This window comes from Jaculus jaculus, chromosome 8 (assembly GCF_020740685.1).
Source record: "Jaculus jaculus isolate mJacJac1 chromosome 8, mJacJac1.mat.Y.cur, whole genome shotgun sequence".
NCBI classification, from domain to species: domain Eukaryota; kingdom Metazoa; phylum Chordata; class Mammalia; order Rodentia; family Dipodidae; genus Jaculus; species Jaculus jaculus.
Genome location: NC_059109.1, coordinates 12,804,305 through 12,827,301, shown reverse-complemented (window position 1 = coordinate 12,827,301; position 22,997 = coordinate 12,804,305). Strand labels below are relative to the sequence as shown.

General features: G+C 52.9%; 1 protein-coding gene across 2 annotated transcripts; it reads right to left on the bottom strand.

The window, feature by feature from the left end:
* Positions 1-9,293: 9,293 nt before the first annotated feature.
* Positions 9,294-22,147, bottom strand: Slc29a1 (solute carrier family 29 member 1 (Augustine blood group)). 2 transcript variants are annotated; one of them, XM_045157672.1, is made up of 14 exons: positions 22,089-22,147; positions 19,091-19,200; positions 18,031-18,122; positions 14,274-14,355; positions 13,940-14,142; positions 13,688-13,827; positions 13,157-13,291; positions 12,981-13,078; positions 12,753-12,831; positions 12,287-12,384; positions 11,794-11,902; positions 11,535-11,620; positions 10,227-10,426; positions 9,294-9,893 (listed from the first exon to the last, which is right to left on the bottom strand). In XM_045157672.1, the coding sequence occupies exons 3-14, from the start codon at positions 18,087-18,089 to the stop codon at positions 9,782-9,784; spliced, it is 1,401 nt and encodes a 466-aa protein (XP_045013607.1). In that variant the 5' UTR covers positions 18,090-18,122; positions 19,091-19,200; positions 22,089-22,147; the 3' UTR covers positions 9,294-9,781. The 2 variants fall into 2 exon arrangements, with proteins under 2 accessions (XP_045013607.1, XP_045013606.1); XM_045157671.1 differs by having other exon boundaries at positions 19,091-19,347; positions 22,089-22,107.
* Between the last annotated feature and the right edge of the window lie 850 nt (positions 22,148-22,997).

Sequence of the window (22,997 nt, the reverse complement as noted above, 5' to 3'; positions counted from 1 at the left end):
ATCGTGGGGGTAACCCCGATACAGTGAGCCCCACCGAAGTGCTGCTCTGGACAGGGACAAGGAGCTTCTGGAAACAGCCATGGGGAGGTCGTAGTTCAGGATGGGATGAGACTTCGCGGAGGGGCTGCTCTGGGGTCCCCGTGCTCTGTGCGCCCGCATCCTGAGGCAGAGGAGCATCAAGCTGCTGGCTAAAGTCACAAGAACAAAATCAGAGGGCAGTGTGGTGACAAGAGGGACAGAAATTGTGACCTAAGTTATCCTCAAAGGGTAAACCAACATCTCTATTAATCTCTACTATTACACATGTAACTCCATGTTGGCTTTCCAAAATCTTTCTCATAAGGAGTGTGACTAGCCCAGCCCAAAATGTTTGTCCTCCATGTTCATCCACCCGACAGCCTTGACTTGGCCTCATCCATCTTTTTTTGTTTTAATTTATTTGTTTGAGAGAAAGAGGTAGATAGAGAAAGAGAATGGATGCACCAGGGCCTTCAGATGCTGCAAATAAACTCCAGACACATGCACCGCCTTGTGCATCTGGCTTTATGTGGGTCCTGGGGAATCAAACCTGGGTCCTTTGGCTTTATAGGCAAGTGCCTTAACTGCTAATCCATCTCTCCAGCCCCCTCCCATCTTTCTTTTTCTTGAGATAGTCACTCTAACCCAGGCTGACCTGGAACTCACTCTGTAGTCCTCTAATCCCAACACTTAGGAGGCAGAGGTTCACTGTGAGTTCAAGGCCAGCCTGAGACTACAGAGTGTGTTCCAGGTCAGCCTGGGATAGTGTGAGACCCTACCTTAAAAAGTAAAAAAAAAAAAAAAAAAGGGCTGGAGAGATGGCTTAGCGGTTAAGCGCTTGCCTGTGAAGCCTAAGGACCCCGGTTCGAGGCTTGGTTCCCCAGGTCCCACGTTAGCCAGATGCACAAGGGGGCGCACGTGTCTGGAGTTCGTTTGCAGAGGCTGGAAGCCCTGGCGCACCCATTCTCTCTCTCTCCCTCTATCTGTTTTTCTGTGTCTGTTGCTCTCAAATAAATAAATAAATAAAATTTAAAAAAAAAAAAAGGCTGGAGAGATGGCTTAGCGGTTAAGGCGTTTGCCTGCAAAGCTAAAGGATCCCAGTTTGATTATTCAGGACCCACGTAAGCCAGATGCACAAGGGGTGCATGCATCTGGAGTTCACTCACAGTGGCTGGAGGCCCTGGCGTGCTCATTCTCTCTCTCTCTCTCTCTCTCTCTTTCTCACTCTCTGCATCTTTGTCTGTGAAATAAATAAAGTATATTTTTTAAAAATCAAAATAAAACTCATATTGCTAACCCCCTTTAAGGATCCAGAACCACAAGGGAAGAGCGACAGGATCAGGTTCAAACGGCTGAGACGTGGCAGACCCAAGACATTATGAGACTCTCAATCTGAACCGGCTGTCCCCCCTCCCCAGGAAAGGTCAGGGAGAAGGCAGCTGAACCGGGCAGAAGCCAGTCGTGGTGACCCACACTTAGGGCTTACCCCCCAGCCTGGAACCATAATGGCAGCTGACTCCTCTGGAGGGAGTGACAGACCCACAGAGGCTGTGGAAGGCTGAGCAGGCGCGGGCTGAGAGCGCGGGCACGGGAGACCGGTGGGTGCTGCTGAGTTCGAAGAGCCTGGCTAGGAGACAGGGCCGATGATGGTAGGACCTGGGTTCACCCCTTTCCACATTCAGTGCCAACCTGCCCCAGGAACCAGACACAGGATCTGAATGGACACTGCCAACCTGACCTGTCAGATCTGCTGGAGCCAGCCAGCAGATGGGCAACTGGCCACACAGCACAGCTGTCTCTTTAAAGTGACTCTGCATTTTGCTGCTCACATTCATTTTGGAATTACTATCAACTTAACTGAGAACCATGCTTAGTTCAAGAATTGGAGTTCTCCTATCACCCCACTACCTTTTTTTTATTATAACTGACTTCAGATTTCTTCCTTTCTGTGCCAAAATATATATTGAAAAAAAAAAAAGTGGCCAGAATGTATTTCCCAAGTTTTCTAATGTAGACACTAAAAACAGAAAGCCCGCAGTCTCCCGCTTGCCCTGCTGCAGTGATAGTTTTCAACCACAAGAGGGCGCTCCGGAGACAACACAGCCAGGCGTGGGGAAGGGAGCAGGGGTGGATCCTTTTGTATTTCTCCTTAAAGAATAAACTGTTAACAGTCCAATTCATAGGTTCAATCCGAGGCTTCATTTCAAGGATCGATGCCTTTACTGGGAAGCTTAGATTTCCAAGTGTGTTTAAGGTCCCAACATTTTTTTTTTTGTTGTTTGTTTTTTCAAGATAGGGTCTTGAGCTTGCCCAGGCTGACCTGGAATTCACTTTGTAGTTTTAGGGTGTCCTCGAACTCACTCAAGGTGATTCCCCTACCTCTGCCTCCCAAGTGCAGGGTTTAACCCGGCAATCTCTTGCTCAGGCCTCCCTCTATAGGAAGCAGAAATCTAATGACCAGTACAGGGCCCTGATGATTGCCAAGCAAAGTGGGTGTTGTCTGCAGAGAGCCCACCCATGGTCAGAAACAATCACTACACTGCCTTTGGAGTAGGAGACTGCCAGGTTTTTGGTGTTTATGAGAAGACTTTTAAAAAATTAATTAAATATTTTTATTTATTTAGCTTTTTTGAGGTAGGGTTTCACTCTAGTCCAGGCTGACCTGGAATTCACTATGCAGTCTCAGGGTGGCCTTGAACTCACGGCGATCCCCCTACCTCTGCCTCCCAAGTACTGGGATTAAAGGCGTGCACCACCATGCCAGGTTTAAAATATTTTTCTAAGTATTTTTTTTTTTAGAATACATTTTTTTTTTTTTTGAGGTAGGGTCTCACTCTAGCTCAGGCTGACCTGGAATTCACTATGTAGTCTCAGGGTGGCCTTGAACTCACAGCAATCCTCCTACCTCTGCCTCCCGAGTGCTGAGATTAAAGGCATGTGCCATCACGCCCGGCTCAAGGTTACATTTTATTTTTTATTTATTTATTTGAGAGAGGAAGAGGCAGAGAGAGAGAATATGGGTGCTCCAGGGCCTCTAGTCATCGCAAATGAACTCCAGACACATGTGCCACCATGTGAATCTGGCTTACATGGGTCCTGGGGAATTGAACCTGGGTCCAGGCTTCGCAGGCAAGTGTCTTTTAACTGCTAAGCCATCTCTCCAGCCCTAAGAAGACTTTTTGATAAAAATATATTCTAGACATTTTCTCCATCACAAATAGATACAGGAAGAAAGTGACTGAACCCTAAATGGGCCTTTTACCCTATTTAGTCAGTGCTGGGTTTGAGAGAAACCAATTAACATCGCAGGGCACAGCCAATGAGTACCATCATAGTAGCTGGAGTAGGGAACAAGATGGCACAGACGTACCAGTGTTACCTAGACACAAGCATACATTGTCCAGCAAACATTTTCACAGTACCTCTGGGAGCTTGGCGCTCGCAGCTTGACAAATGAAAGCAAGAGTAAAACACAAAACTCATTAGCAGGACAGTCCCATAGCTGGACAGACATGAGCAAGACAAATTTTCTTTTTTGTTCTTTTTTGAAGGAGGGGTTCACTCCAGCCCAGGCTGACCTGGAATTCACTATGTAATTTCAGGGTGGCCCAGAACTCAAGGCAATCCTCCTACCTCTGCCTCCTGAGTGCTGGGATTAAAGGCATATGCCACCATGCCCAGCTCAAGATAAGTTTTATTACAAAAGTTCCGGAGAGATGGCTTAGCAGTTAAGGTGTTGCCTGCCAAGCCTAAGGACCCAGGTTCAATTTCCCAGTACCCACGTAAGCTGGGTGTCTGGAGTTCGTTTGCAGTGGCTAGAGGCCCTGGTGTGCCCATCTTTCTTCTTCCCTCTCTCTTTCTGTATCTCTTAAATAAAAAATAAAAATATAAAAAAGTTCTGGGAAGCCAGGCGTGGTGGAGCACACCTTTAATCCTAGCACTCGGGAGGCAGAGGTAGGAGGATCGCCATGAGTTCAAGGCCACCCTGACACCCTGAGACTACATATTGAATTCCAGGTCCGTTTGGGCTAGAGTGAGACCCTACCTGGAAAAAAAACGAATCTGGAGTACAGAAGGAGAAGGAGTTGCAAAAGGTGGTTATGGCTGAAACATCAGGAAATGCTCAAGGCACTAGGAACATGTTCCAGGAGAGGACCTGTCACTGCTAAACAAAAATACTGATTTTGGGGGCTGGAGAGATGGCTTAGTGGTTAAGGCCCTTGCTTGCAATGCCTAACAACTCAGGTTCGAGTCCCCAGTACTCACATAGAGCCAGATGCGCAAAGTGTTGCATACTTCTGGAGTTTGTGTACCATGGCTACAGGCCCTGGCACACCCATTCTCTCTCTCTCCTTGGGAATAAATATTTTTAAATATTAATTTTAGCCGGGTGTGGTGGCACACACCTCTAGTCCCAGCACTTGGGAGGCAGAGGTAGGAGGGTCACCATGAGTTCAACGCCACCTGATACTACATAGTGAATTCCAGGTCAGCCTAAGCTAGGGGAAGACCCTACCTCAAAAAAAAAAAAAAAATTGATTTTAGGGGCTGGAGAGATGGCTTAGGGGTTAAGGAACTTGCATGCAAAGCCAAAGGACCAGGTTCAATTCCCCAGGACCCATGTAAGCCAGATGCACAAGGTGGTGCATGCATCTGAAGTTTGTTTGCAGTGGCTGAAGACCCTGGTGTGCCCATTTTCTCTATCTGTCTCGTTCTTTCTCTCTGCCTCAAATAAATAATCAAATGAGAAACACTGATTTGGTGTTGGTATGCCAATAATTCAAAAACTTGGGCACATGTGAGCAAGTTACTGTTTGAGGCCAATTTCAGCTACTTGAATACTGGGCAGATCAGGCTGCATGACAAGACCCCCCCCTGTAAAAAAAGCCCCTCTTTTTAGTCCACTCCCCTGCCCCCCCAAAAGGGGTCTCTCATGTAGCCCAACATGGCTGCAGACTCACTATGTAGCTAAGCATGACCTTGAACTTCTGACCCGACTGCCTCCACCCCGCAAGTGCAGGTTATAGGTGCACAGCAGGACACGTGGCTTACGTGGTGCTGGGGACTGACCACGAGGCTTCATGCACGCACATCCCAGGCCGGCACGTCCCCGTTGTGGTGGTTTGAATAGACGTCCCTCCTACACTTACGTGTTTGATCGCTTCGTCTCCAGCTGATGTCAATCTGGGAGGTGCAAGCCTTGCTGGAGGTGTATTGTTGGGGGCCAGCTTAGGGGTGTTATGGCCAGCTTCCCCTTGCTAGCGTTGGGCTCACTCTCCTACTGTTTTACACCTGCTGTGGCAGAGGTGACGCCCACCCTCTGTTCATGCCATGCTTTGCCCTGCCTTCATGGAGCTTCCCCTTGAGACTATAAGCCAAAATGAATCCTTTCCTCCCTTCAGCTGGGCTTTTCTCATTTGTTTGTTTTTCTGAGGTCGGGTCTCACTCTAGCTCTCTGGCTGACCTGGAATTCTATGTAGTCTCAGGGTAGCCTTGAACCCACGATGATCGTTCTACCTCTGCCTCCCGAGTGCTGGGATTAAAGGCGAGCGCCACCACACTTGGCCCATCAGCTGCTTTTGCTTGGGTGTTTTGTCCCAGTGAAAAGGTTAACTATGGGACTGGAGATATGGCTTAGTGGTTAAGGCGGTTGTCTGCAAAGTTAAAGGACCAAGGCTCAATTCCGTAGGACCCATGTAAGCCAGATGCACAAGGTGGCGCATGTACCTGGAGTTCATTTGCAGCAACTGGAGGCCCTGGTGCACCCACTCTCTCTCAAATAAATAGAAAGAAAAAGGTAACTATGGGATGGAGATGGCTCAGTGGTTAAGGCGCTTGCCTGCAAAACCTAACAACCCAAGTTTTATTCCCCAGGACCCATGTAAAACTAGCTGCATAAAGTGGCACATGCACCTGGAGTTTGCAGTGAGAGGTGGCCCTGGTGTGCCCATTCTCTCTCTGCTTGAAAATAGTCTGTCATGGCCGCTTGCCGCTGCAAATGGAAAAAAAAAAAAAAGACTTTTCTCACAAATAAAATAAAATTTACTCTTGCCATAACTGACTGACATCCATGGCTCTGAAAAGGTAACCTGGCTTTATGCAGCCAGGAACTTGTTACAACAGAAAAATTCAAGGAAAATCTTCTAAATACTCAGAAATGAAGTAACACATTTGTAAATAATCCATGGGTCAAAACAGTAAACCGTAGTCATTTTTAGTGTAATTGAAAAAAAAAAATGCCAGGTGTGGTGGTGCACACCTTTAATCCCAGAACTTGGGAAAGAGAAGTAGGAGGATCACTGTGAGTTGGAGGCCACCCTGAGACTACAGAGTGAACTCCAGGTCAGCCTGGGCTAGAGTGAGACCTTACCTCAAAAAAAACCACACACACACACACACACACACACACACACACACACACACACACGGGCTGGAGAGATGGCTTAGTGGTTAAGCGCTTGCCTGTGAAGCCTAGGGATCCCGGTTTGAGGGTCAATTCCCCAGGACCCACGTTAGCCAGATGCACAAGGGGGCGCACACATCTGGAGTTCATTTGCAGTGGCTGGAGGACCTGGCGCATCCATTTCCTCTCTCTCTTTCTCTTTCCCCCTCTTTCTCTCTCTGTCACTCTCCAATAAACAAATAAAAAATAAAAAATATTTTTAAAAACCACACACAAAAATAAATAAAATATATTTTTAAAACATAGTCTGTCATAAAGGTAACTACAGTAGCCACCAAGCCACACTGCCCAGCAGTCTTTTCAATCTTTCATGGTAAAATGTTGATACCTTAAGCATTCTTCCAATAAAGCCAGTAGCCACGCTCTCATTCCTACAGTGCTTTGCAGGTTATTCTGCATCCATGTATGGGATGGACTAGAGAACCTGGGGCCTCGTTCTAATAGGCCAGAAAGGAGGTAGATGGCATACAGGGTCTCTGGGGTGAGGGGCTACCACTGATGAAGAAGGAAGCTGAGCCGGGCGTGGTGGCGCATGCCTTTAATCCCAGCACTTGGGAGGCAGAGGTAGGAGGATCGCTGTGAGTTTGAGGCCACCCTGAGGCTACAGAGTGAATTCCAGGTCAGCCTGGGCTAGAGCGAGTTCCCACCTCGAAAAACCAAAAAAGAAAAAAGAAAACTGAGCCGGGTGTGGTGGTGCACGCCTTTAATCCCAGCACTTGGGAGGCAGAGATAGGATTGCCATGAGTTCAAGGCCACCCTGTGACTACACAGTGAATTCCAGGTCAGCCTGGGCTAGAGTGAGACGTTACCATGGAAAACAAAACAAAAACACCCAAGGAGTTAGCAGGGTGAAATGATAGGGCTTCACATTAATAGAGACTTACAGGGGCTGGAAAGATGTCTTAGTGGTTAAACATTCTTGGTTGTAAAGTCTGACAGCCTGGCTTTGATTCTCCAATGCCCATATAAAACCAGATGCACAAAGTGGTGCATGCGTCTGCAGTTTGCAGTGACGGGAGGCCCAAGTGCGCCATACTTTCTGTCTGCCTCTTTCTCTTGCCTCTGAAATAAATTATATGCGTGTGTGTGTGTAGTGAGAAAGAGGGAGCCAGGCGTGGTGACACATGCCTTGAACTCCAGCAATTGAGAGGCTGAGGTGAGAGGATCGCTGTGAATTTGAGGCCAGCCTGAGACTACATAGTGAATTCCAGGTCAGCCTGGGCTACAGCGAGACCCTACCTCAAAAAAAGTAAACAAAGAAAAAAAATTAATTAGTTAATTAAGTTCCTGTGAAAAATACAGTCCTAAGCCAAGTCAACTGTGTAACAATATCAGGTGGTCAAACAGCCTGAGCTGGGTGACGCCCCGTTCTTTCAAAGACACATGCTCAAAGGCTGGGGAATGAGACACGCTGTAGCCAGAGCTCTTGCCTCACCTCCATCCAGGTAGTCATTTGTAGGCTTGGGGTCCTAGTGGGAATGCCCCTTCTATTAAGACACTATCATGGTCCCATCCCAGCTCACCTCCCCTTGGGCCGGAGGAAAGCAAGATCCGGCACCCACATGAAGACACACAGAGCTCTTGTTCTCCAGGAAGTCTGGCAGGCTGGGCTTTGGTGTCAGGGCTGGGTGCCAGGTTAAGGGAGAACCCTTGGGCCTCAGCCTCTTCCTGCCCAGGGATGTGGGAGTATGGCCAGGAGCTGGAGGCGGAGCTGGCCACTCTGGCAAGGCTCATTCTGGTAGCTGAGGACACTGTGTATGTGGGGGAGGTGGGGGAGAGGGCAGCAGTAAGGATAATGAAGAGAAAAGCTCACACCAGTCCCGCAAGGGGAGCCGGGCATGGTGGCGCACACCTTTAATCCCAGCACCTGGGAGGCAGAGGTAGGAGGATCACCGTGAGTTCAAGGCCACCCTGAGACTACATAGTGAATTCCAGGTCAGCTTGGGCTACAGTGAGACCCTACCTCAAAAAAACAAAATAATAATAATAAAATAGAAGAACAAGGGGCTGGAGATGTAGGTTGGCCCATACAGTGCTTGCCCAACGTGCATCAAGCCCTGGGCTTGACGCTTAGTACAGTAAAAACCAGGCATGGTGGTACTTGTCTGCAATCCTAGCCCTTGGGAGACAGAGGCTGAGTGATTTAGAAATTCAAGGTCATGCGTAGAGAGTGTGAGGCCAGCTTTACCTATGTCTCAAAACAAATAGAAAATAAAATAGACAGATGGCTCAGTGGTTAAAGGCCCTTGTTTGCAAAGCTGATGGTCCAGGTTCAATTCCCCACTAGCCAGGTAAAGCAAGATGCACAAGGGGGAGCATGTGTGTAGAGTTGTGTTTGCAGTGGCAAGAGGCCCTGGCACACCCATTCTCTCTCTCTCTGCTTGCAAATAAATAAATAAAATGTTTAATATGTACAATAAAATTTTAAAAATGGCTTTGCCAGGTGTGGTGGCACACACCTTTAATCCCAGCGCTTGGGAGGCAGAGGTAAGAGGATCACTGTGAGTTCGTGGCCAACCTGAGACTACAGAGTGAATTCCAGGTCAGCCTGCGCTAGTACGAAAACACACAAAAGCAAAACTTGGCTTTTCTAGGCCAGGAGGCTTGGGCCAGTCTGGGTATCTGGGCTCCAGGCCTGTCCCTTCTTGGTGACCCCAGAAGGGGGCGCTACAGCTCCTCTCCTGCCAAGCAGCTCCACCATCTCCTTAGAGCCAAACCGGCCATAGCCAGTGCTCAGCAAGGTCATGCTCATCCCCAGCCAGCCAGCCTACCATCCTCTCTAAGACTTTAAGCCTTTACAGACACAGAGCCATAAAGGGGAAAAAATATTAAGTTTATTTCATCAGAGAGCCCCTGAAGGCACCTGGTTTCTGTCGAGTATAAAAAACAAGGCAAAGAGCGGTGGGTGGGGACACGGGGAACAGGAGGAAGAGACCAACAGAGGAGGAAGAGGAAATAGCAGATCACATGATACAAGTCAGTCCTGGCCCCCAGCCACCTCGGGGACAGACAGACGCGAAACACACACACACACATAACACACACTCACTTGAGTCTCTCATGCTCTGCTCAAACAGAGATCAGTGAGACCCATCAACCAGCGACCATTATTCCCTTGCCATTGCTGACCCTTCAGCGTCCAAGTCCATCTGCAGAGGATCCCTCTTGGGGGGCCTGAACATCCAGCCCCCTCCCCCATGGAAAAAAGCAGAAGTCGGTGGCAAGAGCAAATCTCTAGGCCCCCTGCTCGTCCCTGGCAGAAGGAGGAGGGCAGTGTGGTCCTTCGGTACTCTTGGATGGTCACACAATGTTCCGGGAGAAGAAGGAGAAAACGGCCCCCAGCGCCAGGCCCAGGCACAGAAAGAAGGCCATGACGGCTCCTGCCGTCTCTGCCTCCATGGGTTTTACTTTCCTACGGAAGGGGAAGGAGAGTGGGCTGATCTGAGGACAACCCGGCCTGCCTCCACCACATTCCCAGCCCCTGCCTGCTTCTCCCTCTTGGAGAAGTATGTCCGGGGGCCATTCGAAGACAGTCCTCCGCAGGTCCTCCCACAGCTCCGCCTATGCAGGTCCAGACACTTCAAGGCCTCCATTCCTCAGCCCTAGGCATCTGGCCCCACCAGCCTCCCCCTCAGCCCCAAGACCAGGAAGCTGAGCCGGCCTCTCCCAAATCCCTTCGTGACCTCCCCTCCTGCCCACCCCCGACCTGCCCCGTGCCACCAAGTTCCCTCTAGGCCCCACTCACTTGGGTCCGTAGCACATGCAGAGACTGGCGAGGTAGCCGTTGGAGAAGGCAAAGGTAGATATGAAAAGGATGTACCAGGCATCATGCTCAAAGACCACGGGCAGGTAGCTGCGAGGCTGCACGTTGCACAGCAGCAGCAGAGGCACGAACACCAGGCGAGCCACCACCAGGCTTGGCAGCCAGCGGCTGTCCTTATCAGGCTGCGGGAACCAGCAAGAGCCTCAGCCGGACAGGCCCAGACACTATATATATATATATATATATATATATATATATATATATATAGTGCACAGTGGTAGCATGGATTGTTTTGTTTTTTGTTTTGTTTTTCCAGGTTGGGTTCCACTCTAGCTCAGGCTGACCTGAAATTCACTCTGTACTCTCAGGGTGGCCTCAAACTCACAGCAATCCTTCTACCTCTGCCTCCCAAGTGCTGGGAATTAAAGGCGTGTGCCACCACGCCCAGCTTGGAATTTTCTGTGTGGTTGAAGATGATCTTGAACCGCCCCTCCCCCCCCACCCTCCTTCATGCACGCCAGGGACGCACTCCACCAACTGAGCTACAGCCCCAGTTACCAGAATGTTGTACATCTTGATCTGGGCGGCTGAATGCACGCACACATGCGTGCAAAGTTGCACACAACTATAAGTTAGGTCTAGGTTTGAAAAAGATGGCCCCCTTACCACGGTCCTTCACTTATCGTTTTCTTGCAAGCACTCCACCACTGACCCCCACCCCCAGGCCCACTGTACTTTCTTCTTTTTAAAATATTTTTTGTTGTTGTTCATTTTTAAATTTTTATTTATTTATTTATTTGAGAGCAACAGACAGAGAGAGAAAGAGAGAGAATGGGCGCGCCAGGGCCTCCAGCCACTGCAGACGAACTCCAGATGCGTGCGCCCCCTTGTGCATCTGGCTAATGTGGGTCCTGGGGAATCGAGCCCCGAACCGGGGTCCTTAGGCTTCACAGGCAAGCGCTTAACTGCTAAGCCATCTCTCCAGCCCAAATATTTTATTTTTATTTACTTATTTGACAGATACAGAGAGAGAGAGAGAGAGAGAGAGAGAGAGGATGGGCGTGCCAGGACCTCCAGCCACTGCAAAACTCCAGATGAGTGCGCTCCCTTGCGCATCTGGCTAGTGTGGGTCCTGGGGAACCGAACTGAGGTCCTTTGGCTTTGCAGGCAAACGCCTTAACCGCTAAGCCATCCTCCCAGCCTCTACTGTACTTCCTTAGATTCCCTCTTCTGGTGTCGGCTGGACGCCACTATCCCACAGGAACCAGCAGTCCTTCCTCCACCACTTACCCACATGAAGAACGCCGTGAGGCTCCGGCCCAGCCAGTCAAAGATGTTGAAAACCAAGAAACAGGACACAGGAATGAAATACTTTCCTAGAAGAGATCATGAGGGGACACACACAGGCATGTACCCCGAAGTTCACTGTGCCTACAGAGTCCAGATGGGCAGCTGGGAACCCAAACTCCCCGCACCCCATTCCCAGCCCTGCTCCAGATCCTGTCTGACTCCCCCCCCCACCCTGCCAAGAAAGCCATGGTGGCCTTACCCCAGACGCCAGCACCCATGATGCTGGACTGGACATCAGCAGTCACAGCAGGGAACAATCCAATGGTGACGGTAAAGATGAAGCAGACGGAGAGAGCCAAGACTGAGATCTGGAGAGTGGGGAAAGGGATTCGCCCAGGCCTCTAGGTGTCCATGGTGGCTGTGCACCAAAGACCCAAGAACTCCCACATGTGACACACACACGCATTCTGTCTCACACACACATACACGCACACACACTCTCTCACAATCAATCTCTCACTCTCTCTCACATACACACAATCTCCACACACAGACACACACACATACACTCTCAAACACACTCTCTCCTCACACACATACACACACACACTCACACAGACACTCTCTTACACCCCCGCCCCAAGAGAAAAGACAAGAGTAACCAGTTTCAGGTCAGAAAGGGTGGCGTGCTGGAGAGAAAGCAAAAGGAGAGAAAGCGGGCAAGAGGGAAGGGGGTCCCCTGTTCCACGTACATTCTTGAGGATGGCTTTGATAGAATGGCTTCTGGGGGTGGGCTGAGAGTTGGGGGCAGACACCCCAGATTCCTCTTTGCCTGCTCTTGGCTCCTCTCCTGGTGGGGGAGAGTTTGTGGAAGGATCTTCAGGTTACAAGAACAGAGCATCAGGTGGACAACCCCCATCACTGGGTGGTGCACAGTCACACCCTAACACCTCACCCAGACCTCCGTTCCAAATATCTGAGATTCAAGCCCCCCGGGCCCAACCCTGAGAACACCGGGTCATGCTTCTCCCTGCCCCAATTCCGAAACTGCTTCCCAGTATGTTCATGCCATGTTTCATCTCAGCCCTTATTCCTATTGGCCCCCTCACCCCTGGCCACTGTCCTCTGCAGGTTCATGGTTGCCAGGTAATGACAGTGTACCCATGCTTGTCTGTGTCTGGCATGCTGCCCTCCCCACCCCCCTTCCGAAATCGACACCTTTGCTGATGAGATCCAACTTGGTCTCCTGCTCGGCAGGCCCCTCGAGCTTGAGCTGCGCGTAGTAGCGGTAGAATTCCTGTCCGGCAAGGGGGACGGGGTGGTGTGGTCGGTGGCAAGTCCAGAATCCCTGCTTGCCAAGGGTTGCCGCCCCAGGACCACCCTTGGCCTGGAACCCTGGACTCTCCTCTCCCAGCTTCCAAACCCCAGCGCCTTCCATTTTCTCACCAGCCGGGGCAGGGCCAGGTAACACAAGATGGCCCCGACGATGACCACACAGGCCGTGATGAAGTAACCAAAGGCGCTTTCCGACAGCTCCGAGCCACCTGGGGCAGGGCACGCGCGGCCATGATTACACAGACCCTCGCCCTCCCTCCGCCCCCTCACCGGGCCGCGGGACTCACTGGCAATGGCGCAGATCATGGCCAGCGAGGCGAAGAAGCCGGCCAGGCCCTGGCCGCTCATGATGGGCGCCGTGTACGAGGCTGGCAGGAGGCCAGCCAGACCGAACAGGCTGCCCTGCAGGATGGCACCAAACGCTAGGGGGCAGATTTGACAGCATGTCAGCACAAAGCCAGGGGAGGCGCTGAAGGGTGGTGGTGGGGGGTGGGGGATGCGATCCCTGAGACATTGTGGTTTCTAGCCGGGCACAGTGGTGCACGCCTTTAATCCCAGCACTCGGGGAGGCAGAGGTAGGAGGATCGCCGTGAGTTCAAGGCCACCCTGAGACTACATAGTGAATTCCAGGTCAGCCTGGGCTAGAGTGAGACCCTACCTCGTAAAACCAAAGGAAAAACAAACAAACAAACAAACAAACTTGTAGTCTTAATTTTTGAATGACCTTCGCTCAGCACCATTCCCAACCCAAGCGCACTGATGCTCAGGCCCGAGTCCCAACCACCCGTGACATCCGACCCTTCCCGACCCTGGCTTACAGTTAATGAGCATAATCTTGACCATGGTGATGACAAAGAAGGGCAGAGCGTCCACCTGCACCTTCACCAGGACGGCGGTGACCAGGAACACCAGCAAGATGGCCACCAAGCTGCCCAGGATGCGCACTGACTGGGGGATCCTGCAGGAGAAATGACGGGACGGGAGCCCGGGGCTCAGGCCGGGGACGGGGGTGTGGGGGGGATGCAGGAGGCAGTGAGGGCCGGACTGGGCAGTAGAGGTGGGCACTCTACCTTTGGTGCAGGAAGGAGTTGAGGCAGGTGAAAACAAGCAGCGGCAACATGGCACACAGGGTCATCACGTTGTTGAAGATGGCACTGAGGGAATGCCTCTCTGCTGGGGGTGCGGGAGGGCCGGGCGAGGCCTGCGTGTCCTTGCTCAGTTCCCCAGTGACCAAGGACACATTCTGGGACAGGTCCAGGCGGGTTTTGAAATACTGTAGGGTTGCAGAGGGGAGTGGTGGAAGCTCTCGCCCGCCCCTGTGGCCAGAAGCACAGGAACAAGGCTCTGAAAGTTCAGGGGACACACCCCCGGGAGCCCAGCTCCCTCGCCACGACCCAGCCTCACCTGACCAGCCGTCATGAAAAAGTTCCAGGGGAGCAGTGTCCCCAGACCCAGTATAAAGAAGATAAGCCACACAGCCCTGCATCTGGATAGGAGAGAGGGACAGAGTGACCCACCAGCTCATGTTCCCTCTGCCCGTCTCTCTGGCTGTCCCAAGACAACTGTGTTGGTATCCATGTATACAGGTTCTTCCATGGTGAATGTGGGGAGGTACGGGGGTCCTGGGATAGGGGCGCAAGCTGAGTCAAGAGAACAGGGCTTAGCGGTGAAGTTGCTTGCTTACAAAGCCAAAAGGACCCAAGTTCCGTTCTCGAGGACCCAGGCAAGCTGAGCAAGGGGGCGCATGCGTCTGGAGTTCATTTACAGAAGCTAGAGGTCCTGGCACACCCCTTCTCTATCTGCCTCTTTCTCTCATTTAAAAAAAAAAAATAAATAAAGAAAAAGAAAAAGAGGCTGGAGAGATGGCCTAGCGGTTAAGTGCCTGCCTGTGAAGCCAAAGGATCCCGGTTACAGGCTCGATTCCCCAGGTCCCACATTAGCCAGATGCACAAGGGTACACATGCATCTGGAGTTCCTTTGCAGTGGCTGGAGGCCCTGGCGCACCCATTCTCTCTCTCTCTCTCTCTCTCTCTGTTGCTCTCAAATAAATAAGTAAACAAACAAAAAGCATTAAAAATAAAAGCTTGGCGTGGTGGTGCACATCTTTAATCCCAGCATTCGCGAGGCAGAGATAGGAAGATGGCTGTGAGTTTGAGGCCACCCTGAGACTACATAGTGAATTCCAGGTCAGCCTGAGCTAAAGTGAGACCTTACCTCGAAAAACCAAAAATAATATCAAACTGCCCAGTAAGCACTTCTCGTAATATTTATAATACCCTTATATTAACACTACTCTCACTTTGGGTAGAGAATCTTCTCTTTTCAGATGGCAGTGACTTTGGGATGACTCAGAAGGTATAGTGCTGGAAAGAAGTGACTGGAGTACTGAGTAACATCTCGATCACACCTTCTAAGGCTCAGTGTCTAATGCAGAAGAGGTGGCAGAAGGAATGTAAGAGCCAAAGGAAGGGTAGGACTCCTTATAACGTGCTCCTCCAGACACCAAATGGCCTGGATATCCATGACCTCATAGTGCCTGACACTACCTACACAAGACCATCATAAGAGGAGGAAAAGATCATGACATCAAAATAAAAGAGAGACTGATTGAGAGGGGGAGGGGATATGATGGAGAATGGAACTTCAAAGGGGAAAGTGGGGGGGAGGAGGAAGGGTATTACCATGGGATACTTTTTATAATCATGGAAAATGTTAATAAAAATTGAGAAGAAGAAAGAAAAACCAAAGATAAATAAATAAGTAAAAACAGGGACAACCGCAGTATCAGGTCTGTAATGGCATGGCTGACAAGACCTTTGTTCTCCGTCCCAGACCTTCAGGGGACTCAGCAGGGTAGGAAGCGGCGGCGTGAGCCACACATCCGGAGCTGGGTTTTGGAACTCCTGGTCAAGGGCTGAGGTGGGCGGTGTGTGAGCAAACCCGAGCATCTTCCAGCCTGCCAGGCAGGCTGGGAGTGATTATGCAGTCTGGGCAGGAACTGTGTGGTTCTCTGAAGAGGGTTCTGAGGTCAAGAAGCTCCCAGACCATCCAGGACCTAGTCAGGCAGGGGCAGTGTGCCTGGGGAGACTGGGAGGGAGCTGTGGATTTTTATTTCCTGGCTAGACGGAACCAGCTTTGTAGGGCACGCTAGTAGCTAGGGCAGGCCAGGAGGTCCGGGGCTGGTGGATGCCGTCTGGGTCTGAGTGTAAATAAAAGCCACCCAGCTTTAGTCAGGCCAGAGTCCCCTAGGTAGCCCTTGCCTGCAAAGCTTGAATGACCCTGGCTCCTTCCACTGAAGTCACCAGATGACTGTCACACTTTCCCCATAGCCAGCACCCACACGCTTCACAGTGATGGTGGTGGGGATGAGGCCCAAGGCAATGAGACAAGTCTGTCTGGCTAGGGATCAGGGGTCTAGACCACCAGAGGCCTCCAGTGGAACAACCTGGATGAGGTGACTCAAGTGGGCAGGTCTGCGCTATAACCACAAGACCCAAATCCCTTGTATACTTTCCCCTAAAGTCAAGATGCTAATGGTTAAAAAAAAAAAAAAATTAGGAAAAGGGCTGGAGGGATGGCATAGCGGTTAAGGCGTTTGTCTGAAGTCAAAGGACCCAGGTTCTATTCCCCAGGAACCACATAAGCCAGATGCACAAGGTTGTGCATGCATCGGAAGTTCATTTGCAATGGCTGAAGGCCCTGGTGTGCCCATTCTCTTTATCTACCTCTTTCTCTCCCTCCCTCTCAAATAAATTTTAAAAAAAAAAGGACCCTAATGGCCTGGTACAGAGGCTTTGATGAAGGGCAAAACTCCAAGGCAAGGTCACACAGGAAAGAGGGATGACGGAGGAAGAACTAGGAGACAGAGCTTCAAGAGACTGCCAAAGAGAGGGCTGGAGAGATGGCTTAGCAGTTAAACGCTTGCCTGTGAAGCCTAAGGACCCCAGTTCAAGGCTCGATTCCCCAGGACCCACATTAGCCAGATGCACAAGGGGGCCCTGACGTGCCCATTCTCTCTCCCTCTACCTGGCTCTTTCTCTGTCTGTCACTCTCAAGTAAACAAATAAACATAACAACAACAAAAATTAAGAGACTGCCAAAGGCAGAGGGGCTGGGCTGGGACACCAGATAGCCTGGGAAGGGAAAGGAGGCCCTGTATTTACTTCAATTTTCTCCCCTCGCCTGTGAAACTATTCTTTTTGTTTTGTTTTGTTTTGTTTTTGTTTTGCTTTTCGAGAGGCAGGGTCTCACTCTAGCCCAGGCTGACCTGGAATTCACTATGTAGTCTCAGGGTGGCCTCGAACTCACAGCGATCCTCCTACCTCTGAGATGAAAGGCATATGCCACCAAGCCTGGCCAAGCTGACATTCATGTCTGGATTTTACAGCCTCACGGGGGTCACGCTAAGGTGCCCAGGACTCCCCTAGCCCAACGGACCCTAGTTCCATAGCCTTTGGCACAGAAGGGAAGCAGGGTAAAACAAGGTGGGCTGGGGTAGCTGAGAGGGGTGCAGGGGGCCTGAGGCAGAGGGAAAGACAGAGCCCGAACCCGGAGGAAGCTGGCATGGGTTTTAACTTTCGCAGGCCCCAGACCCATAGGAGAACTCGCTGAAAGAGCCTCTTCCACCAAAGCACACATTTCTGACTTGGACTGCTGGTCTAGCTCGAGGTAGCCCACAGGCTCCAGTGGCAGCAGCAGGGGGGAGAGGAAGGTCAGGCCAAAAGAGTAAGATGGGCTGAGGTCATCTGAGGCAGAGGCCTTAGAGCAGCCCCGAGGGACTGGGCAGTCCTGCCAGATGTGCTGTGGAATGAGGGACGCTGCCCAAGCTTCCTCCCACAGCCACGGCAGGAGCAAGAAGGTTCTGCCTAGCTGAAGAGCAACAGGGGAAAATATTGACCGGCCACAGAGGGACTGTCGCCCACTCAGCCTGCCTTTTCCTGTAGACACCCCAGCCAGCAGCCAGCCAAGGGTGCGCCTGCCCCAACGCAGACCTCACTCAGCCCTAGCTACCTGGCCAGGAGGCCAGGCGGCGGTGGCCACCCCCACTGCCAAACAGGGCACCCACCCACACCCCCGCCCCTGGAGATCCATCCCCCCCCCAAGGGGGGTGAGGGGGTGTTCCCAGACCAGTTGCTCTGGCCATAACCCCACTTCCCAGTACCTGTCCTGAGGCTGGTGACTGGTTGTCATGGTGCCCGCGTTCTCGGTGTCCTTGGTCATGCCTGGCTGGCGGCTGCCTCCCTCTGGCGCTTGCTGGGGGCAGAGACAGTGTGAGGCCCGGGCGGTGGCGGGCTCCCCAGCTTCCACACCCTGCCCCGGGCTGCTTCAGACTTGTGGGGGCAGGGCCAGGCCAGGGAAGGGGTGCCCTGGGGGGGGAGCTTCTCTTGGGCTCTGCCCTTCAGGACCACTCGCGACCTGGCCCTACTTGGCCCAGCAGGGCCACTCCTGTCACCCTGGTCTGCCAGCTTGGGCTCCACCTGGCTCCCAGCCTGGCCACGGCCACCGCTATTTTTATCCAGCCGCCGCCGAAGCAGTTTATAAGCTAGGAGATGGGAGGGTGGGGAGCCGGAGAGATGGAGGAGGAAGCAGGATTGAGAGGCGAGGAAAAGACAGTCAAAGAAAGGCAGGGACGATGAGAGAGAGAGGTCAGGGGACGGTGATGACAGGGGAAGGAGAGACAGGAGGAAGGATGGAAGCCAAGTGGAGGAGAACGGAGCAGAGGAGAGGAGGAAGGAGCAAAGAAGAAAACAGATCTATCCGCAGGAGGGCAGGCCTCCCAGGGTCCTCTGTAAAGCCTGACCTCTCTGCCTTCCCTGACACCCCCAGATTCAAGGAGAGGGTAGGGGGGACTTGGGGGAGCCTGGCCCCCTCCTCAAGGTAATCAGGATTCCAGGCTCTCTGCTGGTAGCATCTAAGCTTTTTTTTTTTTTTCTTCTTCCCCCAACCACTGCCTAAAGGCTTCCTAGTTCCAACCAGTTTTCCAGGAAAATATTTCATAATGGGTGTGGGGGATATAGCCTTTTTCACGGCCTAGCTAGGGCCCCTCCTTTGCCCCCCACCCCCACCCCGCCCCAGGATCATCCCATCCCCCCCTCCCCGCTTGGTTCCTCTCTGACTCAGTCCCAGACCACTTGTCCTCTTCCCCTTTCTGAAGGGAGGACGGGGAGGGGGGGACAGGGACTCAGGTAGGCCCAGCTCGGGATCCTGGTCCCAGCACTCACCGGACGCACAGGCTCGCCGCCGTCACCTGCAGGAGGGTGCGAGCCGAGGGGCCCTGGGCAGCCCCTAGCGGGGAGTCCTAGCTCAGGCAGCAGGCCTTGTCCACGGGGTCCTGGGTGAGGGTCCAGAGTGAAAAAGGTGGCACAGGGCCTTATCAGGAGAATCCCTCAGGCCTCACAGGGCCCCATTCTGAGGAGCCCCGCAAGCCAAGCAGCGGTGGAAGGAGGGAGGCACAAGCTGGGGGAGATAAGGCACCACCCTGTAGCGGGGAGATAACACAGTGAGAGTCTCATCAGGGGAGCTAGGCTTGGGGCAAGTCAAATCTCAGGTGCAGACTAGAGCCCGGCCCCACTGGAGCAGTCATAGCTGGCCACCCAGAGACCCTCAATGGCTTCTCCACCCCTCCAGCTAATTCCCTTCAACCCCATCCAGGGTTAAACTGCAGTCCCTCCAAGGGTGAGGCACAATCCTAGCCCACCCCAGGAGTGCAGGAAAGGAAGAGGGAGGCAAGCCCACATGCCTCCAAGGGACACAAAAAGGCCTTTCAAGAGATACTTGCCGAGGGGCTGGAGAGACCCGAGAGGTCAAAGTGCTTGCCCGCAAAGCCAAAGGACCCAGGTTCAATTCCCCAGGATCCATATAAGCCAGATGCACAGGGTGGCACGTGCATCTGGAATTCGTCGGCAGTGGCTGGAGGCCCTGGTGTGCCCATTCTCTCTCCCTCCCTCTTTCTCTCTCAAATAAATAAAATAAAAATTTAAATTAAAGAGAAGAAAAAAAAGATACTTGTTGAGGACCCCTGCAGGCCTGCCAGGCACTGTCCTAGGCCCTGAGGAGAATGAACAATAGCTGTTTTCTAGTGGTGTGAGTACAAGGGAGTTCTGCTAAAGTCAGGGAGCCCCCCACACACAGAGCTTCGCTTCAATATAGCCTCCAGCAGGTGGTAGCCTCAACTGCCCCCTTCCTTCCAAAACAAGGACCCAGGTTTGATTCCCCAGCACCTCTGTAAGGCAGTTGCACAAGGTGGTGCATGCACCTGTTGTTTGCTTGCTGTGGCTAGAGGCCCTGGAGTGCTTATTTTCTCAGTCTCATTCTGCCTCTTTCTCAAATAAATAAAATGTTTTTTTTTTTTTTTTAAATAAAAACAACTGGCCTAGGCTTAGAGAATTTTTTTTTTTTCTGTTGTTGTTTTGAGGTTGGGTCTTGCTTTAGCCCATGCTGACCTGGAATTCACTATGTAGTCTCAAGGTGGCCTCGAACTCACAGAGATTCTCTTACCTCTGTCTCCCAAGTGCTGGGATTAAAGGCAAGCGTGCCACCATACCTGGCTGCTGCTACTATTATTATTATTATTTTGAGACAGGGTCTTGTTCTAGTCCAGACTAACCCGGAATTCACTACGTAGTCTTAGGGCAGCCTCGAACTCACAGCGTTTTCTCTACCTCCGCCACCCAAGCGCTGAGAAATATCATTTTTGCGCTCCATGCACACACACTGCTCCCTGCTCTCTCCCTCTCTCCGCTGGCAGTCCCACCCCACTCCTGGGTGTCAGTCAAAGCCATGGGCAGTCCTCAGCTCCTGCCCACATCCTAACATTCCACCTGCCAGCCTAAGGTGCTTGATTCTTGTCCATCCCTGCCCAGCAGCGCCCCAGGGACCTGACACCAGCTCAGAGCCTCTGGCATGCTCCAGCCATGCCTTGGCCTGCAGAGATACAGCTCTAAAAGCAGGCACCAACCGAACCCTCCTTGGCCCAGGCTTTCAACACCTCTCCTGTATTCTAACTTCTAGACATACCTTGTGTTGTATCAAATCTCCATTCTCTGTCTGCAGGAGCCCCCTACCACAACCCCCCACCCCCTGCCCTAGATAACCCCAGTACTAGACGGTTGTCACTAGACACACATGGCCAGGTGACGTTCAGAGAAGTTGAGGCACTGGGCACAGGCCACAGAGCCAGTGAGTGGGGGGAGTCAGCATTCAAACCCAAGGTAACTGCTTATTCTAAATTCCTTGGGGGTGGGGAGGGAGCTATAAAGACTGCTTCCCAGCTAGTCTGTGCGAGAGGACAGAGTGTCAACGAACGGTGGAAAAAAAAAACAAAACAGAGCCGGGCATGGTGACACAGGCCCCTTAATCCCGGCGCACCGGGGAGGCAGAGGTAGAAGGACGGCTGTGAGTTCGAGGCCAGCCTAGAACTACAGAGTGAGTTCCAGGTCAGCCTGGACTAAAGTGAGACCCTACCTCGAAAAAATGGAGGGAGGGATGGGGGGAGTCCAGACTATTCTTACCCCCCCCCCACACACAAACGCTGGGCTGGGAAGGGACAAAGAGAAAGTGGAGGTTACTACGTAGAGGAGTCGAACCAACTGCATGGGGCTGGAAAGAGGCCTCTGAGTTGGGGTGAAGGGTGAGGAGGGGGAGTGGAACCTGCAACCTTCAGCCACCGCTGCTCTTCCCTGGAAAGAGCCTGGGCGTGTGTCCTGGACCTGTCTGTCACTCATTTACTCTCTCGGTGCGTAAAGGAGGACGCGCCCAGGAAAGGGAGAGAGCAGAGCCCCGAGCTGAGCCGGTACAGGAGGTGAAGGGGCGGCTCCCCTCTACTCCCATCCGCCTGCCCCTGCGCCCAACCCCCCCCCCCCCCCCGCTCGGCTGTCCTAACAGACTCGCCATCGATCGGGATGGTCAGTGCACTCCCCGACCCCACCCCACCCCACCCCACCCCCAGCGGCGGCCAGCGCGGCGGCCCGCAGCTCCCCGGCGCAGGATCGATCCCCGGGGCGCCCCGGCCCCGTGCGCGCCACGTGCAGCGCCGCGCGGAGGGGGAGGTGGGTGGGCTCCACCGGGAGTCGCTGTCCCCGGCCACGGCACGCCACGGCCCCGGCCTTCCCGAGCTCGAGGCAGGCAGGACGGCGTCCCCCCCTTCCTCCTCCCGGTCGTCCCTCCGCGCCCCCCGCCCCGAGCACGTCCCCCAGCCTGGGCCCCGGGTGGGGAGAGCACCTGCCCGAGAGAGACGCCTCCCGCGCGGAGCTCGGCGCGCGCTCGCTCGCTCGCTCGCTCGCTCGCCGGGAGCAGCTTCCCGCGCCCGCCGGGGCGCTTTCAAACCCGCCCTCCTCCGCGGGGCCCGCCCTCCCCGGCCCGCGCCCGCCGCCTCCACCCCCGCCGCCTCCACCCGCGCCTGGCCGCAGCCTAGCCGCGCGCCCTGGCCCCGCCCCGCCCCGCCCGGCCCGCTCGGCCGTCAACCCCACTCCGCACCCCAGGCAGCTAGCTCTGGATGCAATCAATGGGCTGCTCCCCACAACACACACACTTCTGACCCCCCCCCCCGCCCCCGATCTTGCGCCCAGGACCTCCTGGTTTGGTGACTTCTATGACCCGCTTTTGAGTATCGCTAAACTAACCCTGTCCGGACCCAAACTGGGCACCCACCTAGTGCACGTTGTGCCTTGGCATGGTGGTGGTGTTGGGGGGGGGAAGGCCTCTGGCACAGCTGGGGTAGGGGGCGCACGCCTTTAATCCCAGCACTCGGGAGGCAGACATGGGAGGATCAGTGTGAGTTCGAGGCCACCCTGAGACTGTATAGTGAATTCCAGGTCGGCCTCGGCTGGAGCGAGACCCTAGCTGGAAAACCAAACATCAATCAAACAAACAAACAGAAGAACTCGAGAACACACAAGTCCTCTGCTCACGGGCCTGGACATCCATCCTCCACCTCAGATGTTCTTTATCCCTGCCCGAACTCTCCCGTGCCACCCTGAACACCCCACCTTTTTTTCCTGTAAAGCATCCTAAATGCGGCCTTCTTCCTTTCTGACCCTGCCTGTCCCTTCAGGTAGAGATATCTGTCCCCCGCTTGTGACCATCACAGGTTTTTTTTTTTTTCCCCCACTCCTGAGTTACAGACAGTAA

Bases quoted from the DNA above. Each gene is read 5' to 3' on its own strand.
- Slc29a1 (XM_045157672.1), bottom strand. From the start codon at position 18,089: ATGACCAAGGACACCGAGAACGCGGGCACCATGACAACCAGTCACCAG. The intron at 13,828-13,939 runs GTAGAGTGCCCA...TTTCTCCTGCAG, and splicing joins AACTCCTTCCTGCACCAAAG to GATCCCCCAGTCAGTGCGCA. The intron at 13,079-13,156 runs GTGAGTCCCGCG...GCCCTGCCCCAG, and splicing joins CATGATCTGCGCCATTGCCA to GTGGCTCGGAGCTGTCGGAA.